The sequence below is a fragment of the Chelonia mydas genome, chromosome 28 (assembly GCF_015237465.2).
Source record: "Chelonia mydas isolate rCheMyd1 chromosome 28, rCheMyd1.pri.v2, whole genome shotgun sequence".
Lineage (NCBI taxonomy): Eukaryota > Metazoa > Chordata > Testudines > Cheloniidae > Chelonia > Chelonia mydas.
In genome coordinates, this window is record NC_051268.2 from 6,169,567 (window position 1) to 6,194,993 (window position 25,427).

At 50.0% G+C, this 25,427-nt stretch overlaps 3 protein-coding genes and 1 pseudogene across 9 annotated transcripts in view; 2 read left to right on the forward strand and 2 right to left on the reverse strand.

Annotated features, from left to right (window-relative positions):
- Positions 1-25,427, forward strand: part of LOC102945014 (zinc finger protein 883-like) — a 705,100-nt gene that overhangs the window by 567,856 nt on the left and 111,817 nt on the right. The gene's annotated exons all lie outside the window — the stretch shown is intronic.
- Positions 1-25,427, reverse strand: part of LOC102934537 — a 1,094,240-nt pseudogene that overhangs the window by 476,358 nt on the left and 592,455 nt on the right.
- Positions 1-25,427, forward strand: part of LOC102933291 (zinc finger protein OZF) — a 1,218,290-nt gene that overhangs the window by 322,349 nt on the left and 870,514 nt on the right. The gene's annotated exons all lie outside the window — the stretch shown is intronic.
- The window catches only part of LOC102942883 (zinc finger protein 436), a 31,298-nt gene that overhangs the window by 5,381 nt on the left and 490 nt on the right, over positions 1-25,427 (reverse strand). The window contains exons 2-9 of one of the 5 annotated variants that reach the window (XM_043537336.1): positions 24,092-24,178; positions 23,361-23,579; positions 22,717-22,739; positions 20,935-21,047; positions 20,602-20,634; positions 12,497-12,576; positions 11,692-11,818; positions 3,435-3,548 (exon numbers count right to left, since the gene is read on the reverse strand). In XM_043537336.1, the coding sequence (XP_043393271.1) occupies positions 3,435-3,548; positions 11,692-11,818; positions 12,497-12,576; positions 20,602-20,634; positions 20,935-21,047; positions 22,717-22,739; positions 23,361-23,579; positions 24,092-24,178 (796 nt within the window). Of the gene's footprint in view, positions 1-3,434; positions 3,549-11,691; positions 11,819-11,933; positions 11,992-12,496; positions 12,577-20,601; positions 20,635-20,934; positions 21,048-22,426; positions 23,321-23,360; positions 23,580-24,091; positions 24,446-25,427 lie in introns of those variants that run through there. The other 4 variants (XM_043537337.1, XM_043537340.1, XM_043537339.1 and 1 more) reach the window with 4 other exon arrangements.

Below are 25,427 nucleotides of genomic sequence, written 5' to 3' on the forward strand. Positions count from 1 at the left end.
TTTGTCTGAGTGATTGGCTGAACAAGAAATAGGACTGAGTGGACTTGTAGGCTCTAAAGTTTTACATTGTTTTATTTTTGAATGGAGTTATTTTGTGTACATAATTCTACGTTTGTAAGTGCAACTTTAATGATAAAGAGATTGCACTACAGTATTTGTATGAGGTGAATTGAAAAATACTATTTCTTTTGTTTTTTTGCAGTGCAAATATTTGTAATCAAAAATAAATATAAAGTGAGCATGGTACACTTTGTATGCTGTGTTGTAATTGGAATCAATATATTTGAAAATGTAGAAAACATCCAAAAATATTTAAATAAATGGTATTCCATTATTAACAGCGCGATTAATTGTGATTAATTTTTTTAATCACTCGACGGCCCTAATAAAAATTAAATTCTGCCAAGCCTATAGGTTGGTGACCTAAAGGTAAAGTGCCTTTATGCCATTGCTAATCATCTGAGCTACCTTATCATGTACCTCGATACTTTAATACATTTTAACTTGTGTTTTGTTCATCAAATTCTAGACCAGATCCCTCAGCTTCTAGAATATTTTAGAGTGAAGTGGGCGGCATTTAAAATATGTTTTCCCTCTTTCTATCCTCTTCTAAGGGTGTCTGATGCAATAACCATTCTGGCTCTGAGTTTTCTTCATAGATCCCGAATTTTAGATTTAAAAAAAAAAGGTTAATCCAGAGAGCTTGTTCTAAATAGAACTTTTTATCTCAGTGTGGCACTTTGTACCTCCAAGCAGCACCCCGGAACCCCCATATTCACCAGGGGTCATGTAATTCTGATATGTTTTGTACAAAGTATGCTTGTAAGATATCACAGGAAAAATCATGATCGGCTGCAAGCCGTTGTTCTGTCCAAATACGGCCATCGCGAGTGTGTCTCAAGTTATGAAATTTTGCTGTATGTTTGTTTGCTTGCTAGTGACATACAAAGAAGGCAAACCACTCCCAGCAGGAAAGTTGTAATCAAGGGATTTACAAGCCAGTGAGGGCTGCCCAAGAATCACACGATGGGAACTGCCCCACTCTATGGTTCAGCTGCACGAGACCACACCGGGGGGATTGCTCAACCCCGTGACTCAGCAAAGCCCACCCGGACAAGTCTGGGCTAGTATTTTCCAGGCACATGGATTGAGGGTAGAAAATAAGGGACGGTGGCATCATGCCTTGGCCTTTCTCCTCCCCCCACCGATGCTGGAGGCAACAAGAATGGTGAGAAGACGAAGGCTTCATCGGAGGAGACTGGCCCAGGCTTCAGGGAGAAGCCAGTGTATTAAGAACTGTAATTTTGGTGTCAAAACTTTACAGTGTAGACAAGGCCTAATTCTTTCCAGTGGGCTTTGGACTTAACTGTCTGGAGTAAATGTGTATCTTCTGTAAATCTTGGCAACTCACTGTTTACCCCTTTTTCCAGATCATTTGTGAATCTGTTGAACAGCGCAGATACAATACAGACCCCTAGGGGACACCACTATTTACCTCTCTCCATTCTCAAGACTAAACATTTATTCCTACAGTTTGTTTCTTACCTTTTAACCAGTTTCCTTATCTTTTAACCAGTTAATGATCCATGAGAGGACCTTCCCTCTTATCCCTTTCCAGCTTACTTTGCTTAAGAGCCTTTGGTGAGGAACCTTGTCAAAGGCTTTCTGAAAATCGAAGTACACTATATCCACTGGATCCCCCTTGTCCACATACTCGTTGACCTCGTCGAATAAATCTAATAGATGGGTGTGGCATATTTCCCTTTACAAAAGCCATGTTGACTCTTCACCAACAAATCGTGTTCATCCCTGTGTCTGACAATTCTGTTCTTTACTAGACTTTCAAACAATTTGCCTTTTACTGAAGTTAGGCTTACGGGCTTGTAAATGTCAAGCTCGCTTCTGGAGCCTTTTATAAATACTGGTGTCACATTAGCTACCCAGTCATCTGGTCCGGAAGCTGATTTAAATGGTAGCTTACAAACCATAGTCAGTAGCTCTGCAATTTCACATTTAAGTTCCTTCAGAACCCTTGGGCGAATCCCATCTGGTCCTGGTGATTTACTGATGTTGAATTTATCAGTTTGTTCCAAGTCTCTTCTAATGACACCTCAATCTGGGACAGTTCCTCAGATTTCTCACCTAAAAGAGAATGGCTCCAATCTCCCTCACATCTTCTGCTGCGAGGACTGACGCAAAGAATTCATTTAGTTTCTCTGCAACGGCCTTATCGCCCTTGAGTGCTCCTTCAGCAACTTGATCGTCCCATGGCCCCACTGGTTGTTTAGCAAGCTTCGCGCTACTTCAAAATTTTTTTCCCGGTTACTTTTTGAGTCTTTGGCAAGTTGCTCTTCAAATTCTTTTTTGACCTGCCTGCTTGTACTTTTACACTTTCTACAGCTTATGTTCTGCCCTGTTTCTCAGCAGTTTGTCTTGAATTTGGATATTCTCAGTTGTGACCCACAAAGGAATGGTTACAGGGGCTTTCCACAGTTTATGTTCCTTTCTATTTTCCTCAGTAGGATTTAATTGACAATTTTTAAAGGATGCCTTTTTGCCTCTAACAGCTTCTTTTACTTTGTAGTTTAGACACGGTGGCACTTTCTTGGTCTTCTTACTATGTTTTTTTAATTTAGGATATACATTTAATTTGAGCTTCCACTGTCTTGTTTTTAAGTTGCCATGCAGCTTGCAGGCATTTCACTTTTGAGATTGTACCTTTTAATTTCTGTTGAATTAACGTCCTCATTTGGGTGTAGGTCCCCTTTCTGAAATTAAATGCAACTATGGTGGGCTTCTTTAGTGTTTCCCCCTTCCACAGGGATGTTAAATTTAATTATATTATGGTCACTATTACCAAGTGATACACCTGGAGTCACTTCTTGGACCAGATCCCATGCTCCATTTAGGACTAAATCAAGAATTGCCTCTCCTCTGGTGGGTTCCAGGACTAGCTGCTCCAAGAAGCGGTCATTTATGGTGTCAAGAAACTTGCTCTCTGCATCCTGTCCTGAGGTGACATGTACCTGATCTATCTGGGGATACTTGAAATCCCCCATTATTACTGAGTTTTTTTATTTTTATAGCCTCTCTAATCTCCCTGAGCATTTCACAATCACGGTCAACTAAATAAGTGCTGGAGAGATGGACGTAAATCAGGGACTGAATTTCCCCAAATTCTGTCCAGCAGACATAAGGGGATTAATTCTGCCTGTAAATCCCATCCAAACACTCAGGGGGAAGGGAGGTCAGGGAAGGAGCTACTGCCAGGTGTCACTCAGGATGGGTAGGACGTCATGAATGACATCTGCCCTGAGGATACAAACCTGCTGGGGACAATTCTGATCTCGGAGAACTCACAAGGTCTCGGTCGGGAACCCCAGCTGTGTCCTTCAGACACGGACAGGTTTTGAATTGATTTCATGATTCCTCACCTGTGCAGGCACCTCTCAGGGTGCCTCCTTCCTCTGAATCAAGGAGATCTGGGAGCCACGGCTCTTTGTCTTGTTCCAGATGGGAGATCACATCAGGTGGGAAAACTGGAAACTCTGCACAGGGAAAGGAAATCAGGGGGGTGCATAGGAGATTTCTCACCATTTTTTTATTATTTTAACCCCAACCCATTTTGCTGTAGCAATATGCTGAGGCCTAGCTCCCCGGATGTTCGAATGTGTAGAACATTCTGCTTAAAATTTTTGTTGACGGCCACTGCACGTCGAATGGATGTTTTTAGAGAACTAGCCACAATGACTCCAAGATCTCTCTCTTGAGTGGTACCAGCTAATTTAGACCCCGTCATTTTATATGTAGAGTTGGGATTACGTTTTCCACGGCGCATTACTTTGCATTTACAACAATGAATTTCATCTGCCATTTTGTTGCCCAGTCACCCAGTTTTGTGTGGTCCTTTGTAACTCTTCGCCGTCTGATTGGGATTAAACTATCTTGAGTAGCTTTGTATCATCTGCAAATGTTGCCACCTCACTGTTTACCCCTTTTCCCAGATCATTTATGAATATGTTGAACAGGACTGGGCCCAGTACAGACACCACTATTTACCTCTCTCCATTCTGAAAACTGACCATTTATTCCTACTCTTTGTTTCCTAGCTTTTGTTTCCTGCTCCATGAAAGGACCTTCCCTCTTATCCCATGACAGTTTACTTTATTTAAGAGCCTTTGGTGAGGGACCTTGTCAAAGGCTTTCTGAAAATCTAAGGACACCATATCCACTGGATCCCCCTTGTCCACATGCTTGTTGACCCCCTCAAAGCATTCTAGTAGATTGGTGAGGCTTGATTTCCCTTTACAAAAACCATGTTGACTCTTCCCCAACAAATCATGTTCATCTCTGTGTCTAACCATTCTTAATTCTGTTGTTTGCTAGAGTTTCAACCAATTTGCCTGGTACTGAAATTAGCCTTACCGTCCTGTGATTGCCGGAATCACTTCTGGAGCCTTTTCTAAAAATTGGCATCACATTAGCTATCCTCTAGTCATCCGGTATAGAAACTGATTTAAATGATAGGTTACATACCACACTTAATAGTTCTTCAATTTCACATTTGAGTTCCTTCAGAACTCTTGGGTGATACCATCTGGTCGTGGTGACTTGTTACTGTTTAATGTATAAATTTGTTCCAAAACCTCCTCTAATGACAGCTCAATCTCAGACAGTTCCTCAGATTTGTCACCGAAAAAGAATGGCTCTGGTTGGGGAATCTCCCTCTCATCCTCAGCCATGAAGACCGATGCAAAGAATTAGTTCAGATACACTGCAATGGCCTGATCCCCCTTGAGTGCTCCTTCAGCATCTCAAAAGAGAGATTGTGGAAGACTGGAAAAGAGCAAATACAGTGCCAATCTATAAAAAGGGAAATAAGGACAACCCGGGGAATTACAGACCAGTCAGCTTAACTTCTGTACCCGGAAAGACAATGGAGCAAATAATTAAGCAATCGATTTGCAAACACCTAGAAGATAATAAGGTGATAAGTAACAGTCAGCATGGATTTGTGAAGAACAAATAATGTCAAACCAACCTGATAGCTTTCTTTGACACGGTAACAAGCCTTGTGGATGGGGGTGTGACAAGGTCGGGCCAGATGGCTACAGGACAGTGATCCTATTGGGATCCAGGAAGTGGGCCGGCGGAAGAATGCTGTATTAAGTCTTGCCCATAGTCATCTTTCTGGGGGGCATTTCGGGGTAGAGAAGACCCTGGCACGGGTCCTACAACGGTTCTTCTGGCCCAGGGTACATGAAGGACTGCGGCGGTACTGTGCGTCCTGCCCAGAGTGTCAGCTGCACAGTCCCCGTCCCCACTTGAGGGCACCTTTAGTACCCCTTCCCACCATAGAGGTCCCCTTCGAGCGAATAGCCATGGACCTAGTGGGACTCCTGGAGAAGACGGCTTGGGGCCACCAATATATACTTGTTGTTTTGGACTATGCTACTCGCTACCCAGAAGCCGTCCCCCTGCAGAAGACAGCCTCTAAAATGATAGCCAAAGAGCTGGTGGGGATCTTTGCCTGAGTGGGGCTACCAAAGGAGATATTAACAGACCAAGGAACCCCGTTTATATCAAAGCTAATGAAGGACCTCTGTACGCTGCTCCATATCCATACCCTGAGAACTTCAGTCTATCATCCACAGACCGATGGGCTGGTAGAAAGGTTTAACCGAACCCTCAAGGCTATGATATGGAAGGTGGTAAGTCGGGATGAGAAGGATTGGGACACCGTACTACCTTACCTTATGTTCGCTATCCGGGAGGTACCTCAGGCCTCAACTGGGTTTTCCCCCTTTGAGTTATTATACGGACGCCACCCCCGTGGCTTACTAGGTATCTGGGAAGAGGAACCCAATGAGGGGAGAAATATAATTGAACATGTATTGCAGATGCGAGAACGGATAGCCCGGGTCACCCTTATTGTATGGGAACATTTGGAAAAGGCACAGGAGGCCCAGCGAACCCATTACAATCACCAGGCAAAAGTCCGACAGTTCCAACCAGGGGATCGGGTGATGGTGTTGGTACCCTCGGCAGAAAGCAAGCTTCTGGCCCAATGGCAGGGGCCCTGTGAGGTGGTTGAACCCGTGGGGGAAGTAACCTATAAGGTGCGGCAACCAGGATGCCGGAAACAAGAACAGATTTATCACATTAACCTCTTAAAGCCTTGGCACCAACGAGAGGCGTGGGTAGTGGCCCAAGAGACCCCGATCCAGGGAAATAATATGCAGGAGCAGATCAGGATGTCCCCTGATCTGACACCGAACCAGAAGAAGGAGGCAACTGAGATGATCAACCGGTACCAGGACGTGTTTTCAACCAAACCAGGCCGGACCACCGAAGCATATCACCACATTATCACAGACCCTGGGGCAAAGACCCTACCGGGTCCCAGCAGCAAAAAGGGAGGAGATCAAGGCAGAGGTAAAAAGGATGTTGGAGCTGGGAGTCATCGAGGAGTCCCACAGTCAGTGGTCAAGCCCAATTGTGTTGGTGCCCAAACCCGATGGCACCACTAGGTTTTGTAATGACTTTCGCTGGCTGAATGAGATATCCAAATTCGATGAATACCCCATACCCCGTATCGATGAGTTAGTTGACCGCCTGGATAATGCCCGATTTTTGACCACCCTTGATTTAACAAAGGGATCCTGGCAGATTCCCCTTGCCAAAGAGGCGAAAGAAAAGACGTCATTCTCTACACCAGAGAGTCTGTTTCAATATCCCGTTCTTCCTTTTGCACTGCATGGGGCACCTGCCACCTTCCAGCGTCTTATGGACAAGCTCCTACGGCCCCATACCAGTTATGCAGCGGCATATCTGGATGATGTGATTATTCACACCCCCGACTGGGAAACCCACTTAGGAAAGGTGGAAGCGGTTCTGGACACGCTAAGATGGGCTGGGCTCACAGCCAACCCATTCAAGTGTGCTATAGGGCTAGCCGAGGCTAAATACCTTGGCTACATTGTAGGAAGGGGCATGGTCAAGCCCCAAATAAACAAACTGGAGGCTATCCAAAATTGGCCCCGGCCGAATCGGAAAAAGCAATCCGGGCATTCCTGGGTGTGCTTGGGTACTACTGGTGATTTATTCCCCATTCCGCCACCAGAGCAAGTCCCCGATGGACCTGATAAAAGCCCCGGGTGCAGACATGGTGAAGTGGACAGATGCGGCAGAGAAAACAGTCATGGATCTACAGACAGCCCTCTGTAGTAACCCCATGCTTATAGCCCCAGACTTCAACAAAGAATTCATTTTACAGACAGGTGCATCTGAAGTAGGATTGGGAGCAGTCCTATCGCAGATGGTCGGAGACAAAGAACACCCAATCCTCTACCTCAGCAGGAAACTCCTCCTGAGAGAGCAGAAGTATGCCGTTGTTGAGAGAGAGTGCCTTGCTGCGAAATGGGCCACGGAAACACTACGTTTTTACCTGCTGGGATGACGGTTTACCCCTGTGACCGACCATGCACCCCTCCAGTGGATGCAGCGAAATAAAGAAAAGAATGCAAGGGTGACCAGATGGTTCCTGTCCCTACAACCTTTCCAATTCACCATACAACACCGGGCTGGAAGCCACCATGGCAATGCAGATGGCTTGTCACAGGTACACTGCCTGATGTCCCAAGTTGCCAAACCCCATGGTGTTGAGTTGGGGGGTGGGGAGGAGGTATGTGACAGGGTTGGGCCAGATGGCTACAGGAGAGTGATAGAAGGCAGATATATTAGCCCCAGGTTAAGCAGGTCCCTTTTCCCTGGGTAAGGTAACAGGGGCATTTCCAGAATAATCAGGAACTTGCTGGAACCAATTAAGGCAGACAGACTAATTAGGACACCTGAAGCCAATTAAGAAGCTGCTAGAATCAATTAAGGCAGGCTAATCAGGGCACCTGGTTTAAAAAGGGGCTCACTTCTGTCAATGAGGGGCATGTAAGGAGCTAAGAGTGAGAGGGCGTGCTGCTGGAAGACTGAGGAGTACAGACGCTATCTGGCATCAGGAGGAAGGTCCTGTGGTGACGATACAGAAGGTGTTGGGAGGAGGCCATGGGGAAGTAGCCCAGGGAGTTGTAGCTGTCACACAGGTGTTACACGAAACACTGTGAACAGCTGTGATCCACAGAGTGCTGGGCTGGAACCAGGAGTAGAGGGCAGGCCTGGGTTCCCCTCATCCCCACAACTCCCTATTGGATACAGGAGGAGTTGACCTGGACTGTGAGTCCCACCAGAGGGGAAGGTCCCTGGCCTGTCCCCTGACCCACTAGGTGGACCAGCAGAGACTGCGGGGATTGTTCTCCTTCCTTTTCGCCATGCTGGCCAGTGATGAGGTTAGCTGATTGAACGGCAGGTTTGAGCCACTAGCAAAAGTGGCCAAACTGAGGGTTGCCCTTCTCCTGACCTTCTCATGAACAAACTAGGGAAATGCAACCTTGACGGAGCTACTAAAAGGTGGGTGCAAAACTGGTTGGAAAACCGTTCCCAGAGAATAATTATCAGTGGTTCACAGTCATGCCGGAAGGGCATAACAAGTGGGGTCCCGCAGGGATCGGTTCTGGGTCCGGTTCTGTTCAGTATCTTCATCAATGATTTAGAAAATCCCATAGAGAGTACACTTTTAAAGTGTGTGGACGATACCAAGCTGGGAGGGGTTGCAAGTGCTTTGGGGGATAGGATTAAAATTCAAAATGATCTGGACAAACTGCAGAAATGGTCTGAAGTAAACAGGATGAATTTCAATAAGGACAATTGCAAAGTACTCCACTTAGGAAGGAACAATCCGTTGCACACATACAAAACGGGCAATGACTGCCTAGGAAGGAGTACTGCGGGAAGGGATCTGGGGGTCGTAGTGGATCACAAGCTAAATATGAGTCAACAGTGTAACGCTGTTGCCAAAGAAGCGAACATCATTCTGGGCTGTGACACAAAGTGGGACTGTTCTTAATGTTTCCTCTGAATATTGCGGGGGTGCCTCAGTTTCCCCTAGGCAGTTCTTAAGTATCTAGGGGGTGGGAGAAGGGTGTATGATCATTGCAGAGCCCTAGAAGGCAGGTGTGTGCAGGGGTCTGGACACAGAGACTGGCCGACACCCTGTTTCCTGGCCACTGATGGCCTGGGCCCTTCCCCCCTGCAAGGTGAGAGCTAAAGGGTTGGAGAACAAAGGAATCCGGTGACCTCCTGGCCCGGGAAAGGAACAAAGCCCAGAGGAGGAGGAGCTGGAGAGAGTTTCAGTTTGGGGCTGGCTGGGGACAGGGAGTGAAGGGCAGACGTGGTTGTCTGGCTCACTGCCCCCCAAAATGGACCCGGCTGAGGGGTCCTGTTCTCTGCACCTACAAGCTCTGTTTTAGACCGTGTTCCTGTCATCTAATAAACCTTCTATGTTACTGGTTGGCTGAGAGTCCCGTCTGACTGCGGAGTTGGGGGGCAGAACCCTCTGGCTTCCCCAGGACCCCGCTTTGAGCGGGTGATAAACCTCATATTTTCACTGGTTAGAGAAGTCATTTTGCCAGTTACAGAATGCATTTCTTTTCTGTTGAACGAATGCTAGGATTTCCTCATTGTTTTCGTCAAACCAGTCTCGGTACCGATGAGAGGACTACCCTATGGTTTCAGCACATGCATTGTGGACGGTATTTTTAAGTTGATCCCAGGGCTCTTCCATGTCAATGGTGTTATCAAGCAAGTTAGAGAATTCCTGACAGGCGTTACTGGAACATCTCGCAGCTGGCTTGGTCTTCAAGTGCTCTGACGTTCTACCACTTTCGCTTAGTCTTTGGGTGTTTGCGGTGTCACGGAGCAAGCTGCAGGTACATGATTGACCTCCCTAATCGATGGTCTGTCCAACAGTGATCCGTACCTCTCGTGTCTCATATTACGCGGACGTCGGCGTATTCTCGGGCTCTGACTATAACATCGTCAAGGGGGTGCCAGTGTTTGAACTGAGGATGTTTCCTGATGGTCTTAAATTTGTTACTCTGCCTAAAGGTGGTATTTGTGATGAGCAGGTCACGCTCCACACATTTGCTGAGGAGGAGAATACCATTGGGGTTCACATTTCCCACCGCTTCTTTGCCTCTCGTGCCTCTCCAGAGCTGGCAGTCCCACCCGACTCTGGCATTGAAATCTCCCAGGAGGATGAGTTTGCCCACCTTAGGTGTGGCTGTGAGGACCGCATCGCGAGCGCTATAAAACTCCTCCTTGTTGTCCTCCTTATCATCGAGTGTTCGGGCGTAAGCGCGGATGACGGTGGCATATTGGTTGTCGCTGAGCTTGAGCCGAAGAGTCATGAGATGCTCATTGATCCCCACAGGATGCTCCAAAAGCTGACTGGCGATCTTATTTTTGATGGCAAAGCCAATCCCGTGACTGCGTCTCCCTTCAGGTGGCTTTCCTTTCCAAAAGAAGGTGTAGCCACCTCCATCCCCTTTTAATTGGCCCTCATCAGCCCGGCGGGTCTCACTAACAGCCGCCATGTCAACGGTGAATCTTGCCTCTTGACGAGTCTTGTTCTCTGGCAAGTCTGGGAGTTCTTCTTTCTGGGCATTCACTGTGCTGAGGGTCCAGAAGGGTGCGGACGTTCCAGGTGACGAAATTCATTGTCTTCTATCTCTTGTTTCGGCCTCGGAGTTGAGTGATCCCACTGGATGCGGCCTTCCAGTTGGAAGTGTGTGAGACAGCCTATGTTTGGGGCACCTTTTCTAGCCCCCCTCCCCGTTTGGGGCGAGCAGAAGAGATCCTAAAAGAGGCCTGCTCTGTCAGAGCCACTGCTGCCGAAAGGCACTTCTGTCTCATCCAAGCGCAAGACGGCCATTGTCGCCGGCATGCAGATTTGTGACTAAAGACTGCCAGAGATCATGGCTCATGCAGACGCTAATCCCACAGAAACCACACGAGACTTGACAGGAGGAAAACCCTGATGCAGTGGCAAGGAGATCCCAGACAACCAGCGGCCTCCCTCCTGCTGCAGCCCTCATCCGCCTTCACAGCCACAGAGTACAAGAAGATCTTCTGTATGGGCCCGACCCACCGTTGGGGTCTTGCGAAGTTTGGACCACAGTTAGTCAGGAGCCTCGTCTCAGACCTGCTTGCCAAGGGGGATCCTACCAGGAGTATGAAAGCTCGGAACGGTGTAGCTCTGAGGGTCTTTAAGCCCACGCAAGACTCCCCACCACGACTGCGGTCCATAAGAGAGGGTGGAGGGATTAGTGGACAATAAACGTGCACAAGGGTGTGTTCTTGCCATGAGCATTGTCGGCACTCTGGTGGTACACACGCTAGATGTCTCCTGGGCTTAGAGAGGGGCAAGTGAGGGCAACGACTCAGAAGGAATCCTCTAGGAGAGGGCAAAAGCATGGTAATATTTTGCAAGTCTGTGATGGTTCGTGTGGCGTAGGCTCCATCTGAGGGCTGGCCAGGCGTTGGAAGCTTCTCTTCCTTAGGCTGGACCGAAACCCAAGTTTTACCTTAGCCAAGAGAAGATTGCAGACTTTGTGCTGTCCTGCCCCTGTGCTCTGTTCCCCAAGTGTTGTGTAGTGAAGAGGGCAGAGCCCTAGTGTGTGTGTCATCTGCATGTCGGGGTGATGCTGAATCAGGACAGAGGAGAAGTTGCATTGTGGGGGGAGACGTGAACCTTAACTCTGCATTTCCCCTTCTCAGAACCACGGGGACAGGAATCCTTACCCAGCGAGGTCACGTTCTCGTAGTTCTCCTGCATGACGTCTCGGTAGAGGGCTCTCTGAGCGGGGTCCAGCAGAGCCCACTCTTCCCTGGTGAAATACACAGCCACCTCCTCGAAGGTCACCGGCCCCTGAAACAGCAAGAATCCAACACTCAGGACCTGCTGCCCCACTTACAGCCCCACTATTCATGGGGTAGCAGGGCCAATCAAATGGATACAGAGTCAGAGGAGTCCCACCCACCACCTGCTCAGTGCATCCAGGAGGCATTGTGGAGACGGGAGATAGAGAGATTCCCCTCGTCCTTCCCAGCAGATAGAGGGGGAAGGATCTTCCCTTTCATCCCACTCCGCAACTTCCCAGAGGCTGAACTGGAGATAAAGACCCTCCTTGTAGGAATCCCAACACCCTCCCCTCTGTCAGCAGCTGGATGTCAGGGGATGGGGCATCTTCCCTAAGCCTCAGTGGTGGGTGCCTCCTTCATAGCATAGCAACCGCTGGTTAGTGGGTTCACGCTCCAACACTGGGAGTCTGGGAAGTTTTCCCAGCCCAAGCGAGTTTGTTTCCTGTTCCACAAATAGGGGAATTTCCACACCCAACCCCCATGGCTCTATTCCTAGAATCAAGACCCCAGATTTATCAAGTCCCAGCAAGTCCATCACGCCTTGCCCCCCTCCCTTTCTCCACCCTGTGCACTTCCTGCACCCTCCCACCGTTAGATCGAACTCCCTAGTCGCTCCCCATTCCTGTGTATTCACTGTCCCTCTGGCTCCTGCAGGAACCCTCCAGCATTTCCTCAGCATCCCTACCTGAGCCAGCTCTGCCATGCCCATTTCCCTTCTCCAGGCAGGCTGGGAGAATCTGGAGCGACCCGGGGATGATCTGCAGCCTGTCAGGGACAGAAGGGTTATTGGGGGGAATTCAGACCAGACTTTAGGTCATTTCACATTCTCACTGGCTTTTCCTCTGTATAGACATCGACTCTCATGATGGGAAAATGCTCAGTGCAGGGCAGACCCATCCCCTCCTCCTAGGACTAAACCCACTGACACACACTGTAGCTCAAAGTCGCACCCTGTAAACCCCAGATTCACAATTCATATATGGCTGTGCTATTTCATACAAAGCAGGCCATGTAAGTTATCATATGAAAGTTCATGATCTGCTGAAACACGCTGTCCAAATAGGTATATTGTTAGTGTGTAGGAAGTTATGAGATTTGTTACGGAAATATGTCATAAGTTTGAGCATCTCTGCTACAAAGGGTAGTGATCTCCGCCCAGGCGGGTGTTCAGTGACCATTAAGCAGCAGGAGAGCGGTCATCAAGGGATTTAGGAGTCAACGAGCACCACGCAATGGGGACTGCACCGCTCTATGACTCGGTTGCTCAAGACCACACCGTGGGGGGATTGCGCAACCCTGTGACTCAGCAAAGCCCACCCGGACATGTCTGGGCTAGTATTTTCCAGGCACATGGACTGAGGGTAGAAAATAAAGGACAGTGGCATCATGCCTTGACCTTTCTCCTCCCCCACCTATGCCAGAAGCAACAAGGACGTTGAGAAGACAAAAACTTCATCTGAGGGGACTGGTCCCAGGCTTAAGGGAGAAGTCTGTGTATTAAGAACTGTAACATCCAGTGGGGTGAGAAAATTGCTTGATTGAAATACTGCCTAGTGTAATAAGGTTTAAGATTTAGATTGTGCATTTATCTTTTATTTTCTTTGATAACTATCTCTGACCTTTTATGCCTCCCACTTATAACCTATCTTTCTGTAGTTAATAAATCTGTTGTATACTTTCCCTAAAACCGTGTATTTTGCTTAAAGTGCTTGGGAAATCTCAACTCGGTTTACAAAGGCTGCTGCATGCCCTCTCCACATTAAGGAAGGGGAGACTGGGTAACAAACTTACACTGGTCAGGCTTCTGACCAGGGCAAGACGGTACAGCTCTGGGGTGCAAGGCTGGGGCACTGGGGGCAACTGGCTGGTGCCTTTCTTTGTGCGATTCATGAGAGGCTTTGGCAGCATTCATGCAATCTAGCTGGGTGGGGGGCTCCACTTGCTGTGGTGCTGAGTGGTAACAGCACCTGGAGGGGTTTGCTGCTTGCCACTAGCAAAGCATTGTGAGAGTCAACCCAGGCCGGAGACTTAATGGGTCACCGTGGTACCCCAGTTCCAGGGTGTACACTGGGGATCCCATCACAGTGGTGCAGCAAGCAGGATGAAATGCACCGCTTGTTGTTCGGAGGGAGATTCGCACGTCAGACATTGGGGTAAAGATTTTAAGTGTGGTGGCTGAGAGAAGGTTACCGGTTTGTTGTTTTCTATTTGCTTATTTCGGGAAAGGGAAGCTTAAAGATGAGTGAAAGCGGTGAAGCAACTGCAAAGTTGGAGTTGTACAGACTGCAGGTGGCAGAAAGAGAGAGACTACGAGCATCAGCTGAGAATGGAAGAACTGGAGATAAAAGGGAAAAAAGAAGCACACCAGCGAACCTTAGACCTGAAGCAGATAGAGGCCGTGGCGCAAGGAATCTGAGGAAAGAGAGCGGAGACACCAACTGGAACTGCTAGAAAAGGAGAACCATCACCCCCCTACACACACCTCCGAGTCTCATCTCTGCAAAAATCCACAATTGGGACCACCCGTGTCCTGCATCCAACAAGGCAGGTGACACTGCTGAATCTCTTTCCACATTTGAAAGGCTGTGTGCAGTGCATGAAATCCCAGATGCCAAGAAAGTTCCGACCCTGATTGCAAAACTAACTGGTAAAGCTGAAAATGTATGCGATGGAATACCAATTGAAGATGCTTTAGACTCCTGGACATTTAAATTTTAAAAAAAACAAACAAACAACTGGTTTGTAACGGTTTCAAATTACCCCTGATACATAAAGAGTGAAATTTAGAAATCTTAAGAGGGGTGCTGGTTTGAGTGAATATTTATACAGAATGAAAGATTGACTGGGCAAGTGGGTGAGCGGCAAAGGGGTGGAAAGTTTTGAACAAATGTTTGCTCAAGAACAGTCCTTAAATATACGTAAAGATGGTGTAAAGCAGTGTTCATGGGATAAACATGTAACGACTGGGGAAGAGTCTCTAGCAGCTGGTGTCTTTCAGCAGACCTAGACATCTATTGTGAACAAACCAGAGAAAGAGGGGTTTAAACCTGGTGGGAAGCAGGGTTACTGTTTCCCTCCTGGAAAAGAAAGAGGGTGGCTGGGATGCTGGGCACGCACCTCCCCAAAACCATTCCTCTAATCCCCATCCCAAATCCCCCGGGAAACCAGAAGAGCCCAAAAGGTGCGATCTCTGTAATTCCACTAAAAACAACAAGGAGTCCTTGTGGCACCTTAGAGACTAACACATTTATTTGGGCAGAAGCTTTTGGGGGCTAAAACCCACTTCATCAGATGCATGGAGTGGAAAATACAGTAGGCCGAATATATATTGCAGCACATGAAAAGATGGGAATTGCCTTACCAAGTGGGGGGGGGGGGGGGTGGTCAGTGCTAACGAGGCCATTTCAATTAATGTGGACGTGGCCTAGTCTCAACGGTTGACAAGAAGGGGTGAATATCAAGAGAGGGAAAATTCCTTTTGTAGTGCTAAAAAGGCCAATGCAATCAAGGTGCAATCAAGGAACACATGACTTACGAGGAGAGGCTGAGGGAACTGGGATTGTTTAGTCTGCGGAAGAGAAGAATGAGGGGGGATTTGATAGCTGCTTTCGACTAGCTGAAAGGGGGTTCCAAAGAGGATGGATCTAGACTGTTCTCAGTGGGAGCTGATGACAGAACGAGGAGTAATGGTCTCAAGTTGCAATGGGGGAGGTCTAGGTTGGATATTAGGAAAAACTTTTTCACTCGGAGGGTGGTGAAGCACTGGAATGTGTTACCTAGGGAGGTGGTGGAATCTCCTTCCTTAGAAGTTTTGAAGGTCAGGCTTGACAAAGCCCTGGCTAGGATGATTTAGTTGGGATCGGTCCTGCTTTGAGCAGGGGGTTGGACTAGATACCTCCTGAGGTCCCTTCCAACCCTGATCTTCTATGATATTCTATGATTCTAAGGTGGATGTGGCCCATTCCCAACAGTTGACGAGAAGGTGTGAGTATCAGCAGAGGGAAAATTACTTTTTGTAGTAACCCAGCCACTCCCAGTCTTTATTCAGGCCTAATTTGATGGTGTCCAGTTTGCAAATTAATTCCAGTTCTGCAGTTTCTAGGTGAAGTCTGGTTTTGAAGTTTGTTTGTTGAAGAATGGCCACTTTTAAGTCTATTATTGAGCGTCCAGGGAGATTGAAGGGCTCTCCTACTGGTTTTTGAATGTTACAATTCTTGATGTCTGATTTGTGTCCATTTATTCTTCTGCATAGAGACTGTCCGGTGTGGCCAATGTATGTGGCAGAGGGGCATTGCTGGGTATCACATTGGTAGATAAAGCTTATGCCCAGATAAATTTGTTCGTCTCTAAGGTGCCACAAGGACTCCTCGTTGTTTTTGCTGATACAGACTAACACGGCTACCCCTTTGATACCTGTAATTCCACTGATCACCTGAGGAATAAATGCCTTCTGCTGGGAAGAAGCAGGCAACAAATGGCTCATGTTAGCTCTGCGGCCCTCAACACAGAAACCTCTCAAGCGATTGAGACTTATCACATTGTTTTTGAGGGATTAGCCTCTGCAGAGCCAGACACGAAGCACATTTTGTCAGGATTAGTGGCAGGGAATACCTCGGGTGGGAAGACCCGAGGTGCAGAAATCTCTGTGATCAAGCGGAGGATAATTCAAGGTGACATACGGCCAGGACAGATGGCGGAGATTTTATGAGCAGGAGGTTACAGGATTCTTGTGCCTTTGGCAAAAATGCGCATAGAAACTGGTGGTTTAGAAAGGTTATTAACAGTGGGGGTGGTGGACGATAATCCCGTTGACATGTTAATTGGAAATGATTTTTTCCTTGTAGCTCAGGCTGTTAAGGGGTTTACCTGCAACAAGGAGTATTATGCTGGGACCCCAGAGGGAAAGGGTAAAGTCCCAGGAATTACTGACGGAATGGGAGACAGCCTCCTTGATTGCTCTGCAGCAGGGGGAAGCCGCGTGCTTCCAGGGGTGAAGGCGGTTGAGCCCAGCTCCTCCTCTGCAGCGTCTGCTCAGGGAGGGAGGAGAGCCTATTGCCTGCTGTCAGTGAGAGAACTTGTCCCGGTTGTTAGCTGGCAGAGTTTTGCAGCTGAACAAGGGACAGATCTCACTCTAGAGAGGAGGGCCCAGAGGAAGAAACTGGGGAAGGAATAGTGGGAGTACAGGAATGTCTCCTCACTGGTCACTTGGGAGAGGATGCCCAGGACAGGATGGCTGATTCAGCATCTGGGCACCCAGGCTTTGAGAGGGAACTTTCCAACTGCCCTTCCAGAGTGCAGCAGTCACACAGCTGACCTCTCGGGGATAGAGAGAGGGATAACGGAGGGTACCCCAATCCAGGTTCCAGTTTTTTAGGATGCTGTTCCTGATATTAAGGTCAGGCTTGACAAAGCCCTGGCTGGGATGATTTGATTGGGGACTGGTCCTGCTTTGAGCAGGGGGTTGGACTAGACACCTCCTGAGGTCCCTTCCAACCCTGATATTCTATGATTCTATGATATTAAAAAGGTCACAGAGGAGTTTTGAAACTAAGGGCTGGGGGGAAGCCGACAGGCGCGCGTGGTTTGGACAGAGACATCCCTTAGGGGAAGTTCTATTAATAGAGATTCTCTATGTCCTAGTAAGGAGGAGAGGATGGAAATACAGGTATAATAAATAATTATAAGGTATTATACAGGTATAATAAAATACAGGTAGGATCTGATGAGAGAGAGTCAAATGAAAAAAAGAGTCCCTTTCAATTGCATCATATAATGGCAGACAGCTAAAAAGTGACACGTTTTTAAAGTGCTTATATACCAATGCTGGAAGTCTAAATAATAAGATGAGAGTGCCTCATATTAAGTGAGATTATTGATATAACAGGCATCACAGAAACTCGGTGGAATGAGGATAATCAACGGGACACAGTAACACCAGGGCACAAAATATATCAGAAGGACAGAACAGGTCGTGCTGCTGGGGGGGGGGCACTATATGGGACAGAAAGAATCGAATCCAATGAAGTAAAAATCTGAACTGAACCAAACTGTGCCATAGACTCTCCATGGATAGTAGTAATTCCATGCGCTAATAAGAAGAATGTAGCAGGAGGGATCTATTACCGACCACCCGACCAGGATGGGGATAGCGACTGTGAAATGCTCAGAGAGATTAGAAAGACCATTACACGAAAAAACTCCATAATAAGGGGGGGTTTCAACCATCCCAATATTGACTGGGTACATGTCACCTCAGGACGGGATGCAGAGATAAAGTTTCTTGACACCTTAAATGACGGCTTCTTGGAGCAGCTGGTCCTGGAACCCACCAGAGGGGAGGCAATTCCTGATTTAGTCCTAAGTGGAGCACAGGATCAGGTCCAAGGGGTGCTGGACCGCTTGGTAATAGTGGCCATAATATCACTAAATTTAACGTCCCCGTGGCGGGGAAAACACCACAGCAGCCCAACACTGTGGCATTTAATTTCAGAAAGGGGGACGACAGAGAAATGAGGACGTGAGTTGAGCAGAAATTGAAAGGTACAGCGCCAAAAATGAAATCCCTGCAAACTCCATTTAAATGTATACCCCAAATTAAAAACCATAGTAAGAGAGCCGAAGAAAAGAGCCATTGTGGCTAAACAACAAAATAAAAGAAGCAGTGAGAGGCAAAAAGGCATCCTTTACAAAGTGGAAGTTAAACCCTAGTGAGGAAAATAGAAAGGAGCATAAACTCTGGCAAATGAAGTGTACAAATATAATTAGGAAGGCCAAAAAATAATTTGAAGAACAGTCAGCCAAAGACTCAAAGAGAAAGAGCAATTTTTTCGTTTAAATACATCAGAAGCAGGAAGCCGGCCAAACCACCAGTGGGGCCCCTGGACGATCGAGATGCTGAAGGAGCCCTCAAGGACGATAAGGACATTGTGGAGAAACTAAATGAATTCTTTGCATCGTTCTTCACGGCCGAGGACGCGAGGGAGAGTCCCAAACCTGAGCCGTTCTTTTTAGGTGACAAACGTGAGGAACTGTCCCAGACTGAGGTGTCATGAGAGTTGGTTTTGGAACAAACTGATCCATGAAACAGTAATAACTCACCAGGACCAGATGGGATTCACCCACGAGTTCGGAAGGAACTCCGATATGAAACTTCAGAATTACTAATGAGTCTGTAACCTACCATTTAAATCAGCTTCTGTACCAAACGGAGAACGCCAATTTTTAAAAAGGGCTCCAGAAGTGATCCCAGCAATTAACGGTCCCAATAAACCTGACTTCAGTACCGGGCAAACTGGTTGAAATTACAGTAAAGCATACAATTGTCAGACACAGAGATGAACATAATTTGTTGGGGAAAAGTCAACATGGCTTTTGTCAAAGGAAATCATGCCTCACCAATCTACTAGAATTCCTTGAGGGGGTCGACAAGTATGTGGACAAGGGGGATCCAGAAGATATGGTGTACTTAGATTTTCAGAAATAAAATGCGGAAATGCTGGGGCACGGAACAGAGACAAGTTTAGGAGCTTTCTCTGCGACGCCCTGGTTCTGTGGATTCTGACTGTGTGCAGATGTGGTCGCCCCATCTCAAAAAAGATATCTTGGAATTGGAAAAAGTACAGAAAAGGGCCACAGAAATGATGAGGGGTATGGAACAGCTTCCGTATGAGGAGAGATTAATAAGACTGGGACTTTTCAGCTTGGAAAAGAGACGACTAAGAGGGGATATCATAGAGGTCTATGAAAGCATGACTGGCGTGCAGAAAGTCAGAAAGAAAGTGTCATTTCTTCACACAATGCACAGTCAACCTGGGGAACTCCTTGCCAGAGGATGTTGTGAAGGCCAAGACCATAACAGGGTTCAAAAAAGAACTAGATAAATTCATGGAGGTTAGGTCCATCAACGGCTATTAGCCAGGATGGGCAGGGGTGGTGTCCCTAGCCTCTGTTTGCCAGAAGCTGGGACGGGCGATCACTTGATGATTCCCTGTTCTGTTCATTCCCTCTGGGGCACCTGGCATTGGCCACTGTCAGAAGACAGGATACTGGGCTAGATGGACCTTTGGTCTGACCCAGTATGTCCGTTCTTATACATTTGTGGAAATTAAGAGGGGATGCAGATCTGACTGAAGGAATGGTTGTCCGTGAGAATGCAGATGACCCACCTGACAGAAGAAAGGAGGGATTTCCCCAGGCTGGTGAGACACGGAAAGAAACTATGGAAGAGCTTCTGCGAAAAGGTGAATCTGACCCAAGAGTAGACACTCTTGGCCCAAAGAGAACAAATCATAACCCTTTAGGAAAGGGGGGTGGGGAAGGACTCCGTGCTGGGACTGGGACACAGAGGGTAACCCCAAGACGGGTTACAAAATAATGAATGATCCAATGCAGCGTTTCTCAGCTGGTGGGTTGCGACCCCAAGGGGTTCATGACAGGCAATTAGACGGGCTGTGAGATATTAAAAGATTTACCATGATCTTCAGCAAAGAAAATCCCCCCCCCACCCCCCCAAGATTCCTCAGGGTCTGGATATTTTGTCCTTCTCCCATCTTAGTTCAACCATTCGGGCGGTTGTTCCTTTCCCCAAAGGGAAACACCCCCCGAGATCTGGATTCACTCTGAATCCCCATCGGACGTCACAGCAGGAGCGAACCAGTCACGGGGCTCACCCGGCGTCACGTCGTTCCACCCTTTCCAGGGGCACATGGGGGCTGGAGGCGGCGCCCCCCTGCCGCGAACGAGGTTATTGGTGTGAAATCTCCCCCCGGTCCGTCAGAGATGGACACGTACCTGTGTCGCGCCCCAGCTCCCGTCGCAGCGTCTCTAGCGGAAGGAGAGGACGGGAGAGAGGAGGATTCAGGCCCTCGCGTTCATAGAGAAATCCCCATTGGTTATTAATGTAACTGCTTTAAACTACGGGACGGTGACACAGACCGAGGCCCACAACGCAGTCGCTGCAGACAGAGCCAGCCCCACAGGGCGACTCCATGGGGAAGGGCGACTCGCGGAGCTGGGGCTGCGAGATGGAGCCCGGGGTCAGTGACATCCCGAGAGTCCCCGACTCCTCCCCAGGGCCAGGGTCGCTCTAACCAGAGGAGACGCCACCCCCAGACTCCCACTCACCTTTGAATCCCCGCAGGACCTGCTGCAGGACGGCCCTTGTCAGAGAGAAATCGCTGAGTCTCCTCTCCAGCTCCGCAAACCCCAGCTCCGGCTCCCGAAACGCCCCGTCCTCCCTGCCGGGGAAAGGAGGAGGGGTGAGAAATGGGCCTGGATCCCCAATCCCTGAGCCCAGCAACCCCCAAACTCCAGCAAACCTGGATCTGTGCTTTGCAGCCCGAGATGGGCACTGTTCTAGTGAGTCACCTGCCTTCAGCCCTGTGCTGGCCATGGGCCCAGAGAGGTGGGACACGGGGAAACACTGGGGCAAGGAACAAAGACGAGTTCAGGAGCTTTCTCCGGGACGCCCTGGGTCTGTGGGTTCTATATGTGCAGATGTGGTTGCCCCATCTCAAAAAAGATATATTAGAATTGGAAAAAGTACAAAAAAAGGGCCACAGAAATGATGAGGGGTCTGGAACAGCTTCCATATGAGGAGAGATTAATAAAACTGGGACTTTTCAGCTTGGAAAAGACGACTAAGGGGGGATATCACAGAGGTCTATAAAAGCGTGACTGGCGTGCAGGAAGTAAGTAAAAAAGTGTCTTTTACTCCTTCACATAACACAAGAACTAGGGGTCACCCAATGAAATGAATAAGCAGCAAGTTTAAAAAAAAAGAAAATATTTCTTCACACAACCTGGGGAACTCCTTGCCAGAGGATGTTGTGAAGGCCAAGACCACAACAGGGTTCAAAAAAGAACTAGATAAATTCATGGAGGTGAGGTCCAACAGTGGCTATTAGCCAGGATGGGCAAGGATGGCGTCTCTAGCCTCTGTTTGCCAGAAGCTGGGAATGGGCGACAAGGGATGGATCACTTGATGATTCCCTGTTCTGTTCATTCCCTCTGGGGCACCTGGCATTGGTCACTGCCAGAAGACAGGACCCTGGGCTAGATGGACAGTTTGGTCTGACCCAGAATGGCCGTTGTTATGTTCACAGCCACCTCCCACACTGGGAAATTCCAGTAACAAGGGGCACCAGCACTGGGATTACGTGGAAAGGGAGGAGACACAGACCAAAGAGTGGGTGTGTCCCACAGACAGAGCCCAGGTCTTCAGCAGGGAATGAACGTGGGCCCTTAACACCAAAAGGCCTGAGCCCTTCAGCTAAACCAGTAACCCTGGGGTGTCCAACTCATTTGGCAGACAGGGCTGTCTTCCACTTTCTGGTACGGTCAGTGGGCCAGGGCATCAATTTAAGACTCTGCACCCCACCTCCATTCACAGCAGGACACCCACAGCTTTCAGTGGGACACCCAGGCCAAAGGGGAGACTCCAGGATCAAGCACCCCATGGGGAATAAAGGAAGTCAGTGTCTATGCTGACACAGGCCAAGGGCATTCACACCCCTCTGAGCCGCTGTTTCAGGCTGTCTGCAGACTCAGGAAGGCAACACTGTCTCTGTGTCCATTTGGGAGGGTTTCTTTGCAACCAGGAGGGCTAGAAACTTACTTTTAAAAAAAAATGGAAAGCTGAGATTCTGCACACTGTGGATATGTGATGTGTCCCCGTTAATACATCAGACAGCCTGGGTCTGGCCCCTGGCCCATATATCTGACAGCCCTGGTGGGACGTATCAGCCTTCAGGCTCTTCCCCCTGCTGAGGCAGCCGCGAGGGGACACAGAATCACAGGCTCTAGGCCCGCGTGTCACGCTGCAGGGGCAGGGGGGACGCCCTGTATTCAGTGCGGTTACCAGACCTAACACGCCATGTGGGGAGGGAGACAGAGCCCAGGACTTACCTGCCCCCAGAGCTCCCAGCACCCTGGAGAGGGAGAGAAAGGAGAGGCCGTCAGAGGGGGTGTCCCAGGCTGGGGAAGCCTCCTGCTCGGCAGGGAATCACCATGGGAGCCTCTGGTATTTAGGGGAATTTCAGACCCTCAGGTTCTGGTTCAGAGACCAGCTGCCGTCTCCCCCGTCCCCACCAGCAAGGACAGTTGCTCTCAGCAGCCCCAGCAATCCCTGCTGGGAGGTGGAAAGTTTCTCCCCGGCCACTTTAGAGGCAGAAAATGTTTCTCTGCCTTGAGAGTCAAATTCCCCCCAGTGCTGAGAGCCCCGCAAGCCCCCTGACCTCAGTAACCCGTTAACCTGGTGTGAGTGGGATTTTAGGCCTGGCTCGGGACCTCTGCACGGGGGAGGGGATTTACAGACATTTACAGGAGAGGAGAGAAGGTCTCGGGGTTGCAGCACCCAGGACCCATCCCTGGCGCTGCCACAGACTCAGTATGTGACCTGGGGCAGCGCTCTGCCCCTCCCTGTGCCTCAGTTTCCCCCTTTGTCCGATAGGGATAATTGCCCCGACCCCCTTTTGTAAAGTGCTTTGGGGTCTGGGGCGGAGACGCTCCTCCAGGAACGCTGCGTGTGATCATTGCAACGACAGCCTGACCTGCAGGGGTTGGCTCAGCGGCGGCCCCTTCTCTCCTCCCCGCTCCCGGAGCAGGGAAATCTCCCGGGACCCTCGGCAGACGCCCGCATCCCTTCTCTGGACAATGGCTCTCTCCAGCTCTTCCAGCCGGGACAGCAGCCGCTGCTCCTGCTCCGCCAGAAACCCTCGCAGCTCCCGCCACTCCCAGACCATCTTCTGCCTCTCGGCTGCCGTCCGGCTCTGCAGCCACAGGGAGAGGGCGGGGGGGTACCGGGGGAGAACCATAAATGCCCCTCCCGGCGGGTGGGGCAGTTATTTCCCAGAGCGCGGGATCTCTTGCGCTGGGGGATGGGAAGGTTATTTACCCCGGGAAGGGAGGAGGGATCAGGGCAGGGGTGAGCTGTACATCGCTCATGGGGGGGGACTGTTCTCCCCAAATCCTCATCCGATTGCCCTGGGCCAAACTCTCCATCTCCGCAGCCCACATTTCCTCCCCATCCCCCCCGGTGCGGGAAAGGCTCCCCGGTCACTGTGACACGCAGACAGCCCGTGGGCAGGGGCTCTGGGCTCGCACAGACTGCCCCGCTCCTGCCCAGCGGCCTCCTGCACCCTGCGGGCACCGTGCCACCCCCGGGTCGGACCCTGGGCTCCGGTGGGGACGGGTCCCTGGCTGAGGCTGGCGGGCCGGGCCCTGCATTCGCCGTCACTCGGGGCACCGGGATCCCCGGTGAACCTGGGCCCTGGGCACCTACCAGCAGCTCCTGGCTTTGCCGCTGCTCCTCGGCTTTGGCTGCTTCTCTCTCTTTGCCCAGAGGGGCCCGACGCTCTCGGGGGGGCTCCTGGAAGAAGCAGGGGAGGGGGGTTACAAACCGCTGCAAACGGCCTCACAACTGCCCGATTTCAGGGCCCGTCCTGCCCTGCAGAGCCCCTGGGACTCAAGGAGACTTTTTTCCCAGGCCTCGTTCAACTTCAGCGAGGGTGACGGGGGAGGCGATGGTGGGAGGGGGGGGAGAAAATACAGAACCCCATGGTGAAGTGACAGGGGGCAGCCCAACCCCCCCCCCGCCCGCCCCAGCTTTGAATATCAGGTGACTCTACCCACACCCTAAGCAACAACTTCAGACATTCCCCCAATTCCAACCCCCCCACGCAGCCCCCAAGTGCCAGATCTGAACATGAAGCCCCCCCCATCGAGTACCCCCCCAAACTCGCCGCTCTTCCCCTCCCCACTGACATTCCCAAACTCCCCGTCTGCCCCCTGCCCGCTCTTCCTCCCCCAATGACACCCCCCAAACTCCCCACTCTTCCCCCCCATTGACACCCCCCAAACTCCCCACTCTTCCCCCCCACTGACACCCCCAAACTCCCCACTCTTCCCCCCCAGACACCCCCCAAACTCCCCGCTCTTCCCCCCCGACAGCCCCAAACTCCCCACTCTTCCCCCCAGACACCCCCCAAACTCCCCGTTCTTCCCCCCACTGACACCCCCGCAAACTCCCTGCTCTTCCCCCCCCGACAGCCCCAAACTCCCCGCTCTTCTCCCCACTGACACCCCCGCAAACTCCCCGCTCTTCCCCCCCCGACAGCCCCAAACTCCCCGCTCTTCCCTCCCCCACTGACACCCCCCCAAACTCACCACTCTTCCCTCCCCCACTGACAGCCCCCAAACTTGCTGCTCTTCCCCCCCACTGACATCCCCCTGCCCAGACACCCCCCCAAACTCCCCACTCTTCCCTCCCCCACTGACACCCCCCAAAACTCCCCATTTGCCCCCTGCCCACTGACACCCCCCCAAACTCGCCGCTCTTCCCTCCCCCAGACACCCCCAGACTCCCCGCTCTTCCCCCCCAGACACTCCCCCAAACTCTCCGCTCTTCCCTCCCCCTACTGACACCCCCCCAAACTCCCTGCTCTTCCCCCCACTGACACCCCCCAAACTCCCCACTCTTCCTTCCCCACTGACATCCCCCAAACTCCCCACTCTTCACCCCCACTGACACCCCCGCAAACTCCCCGCTCTTCCCCCCCCGACAGCCCCAAACTCCCCACTCTTCCCCCCCAGACACCCCCAAATGCCCCGCTCTTCCC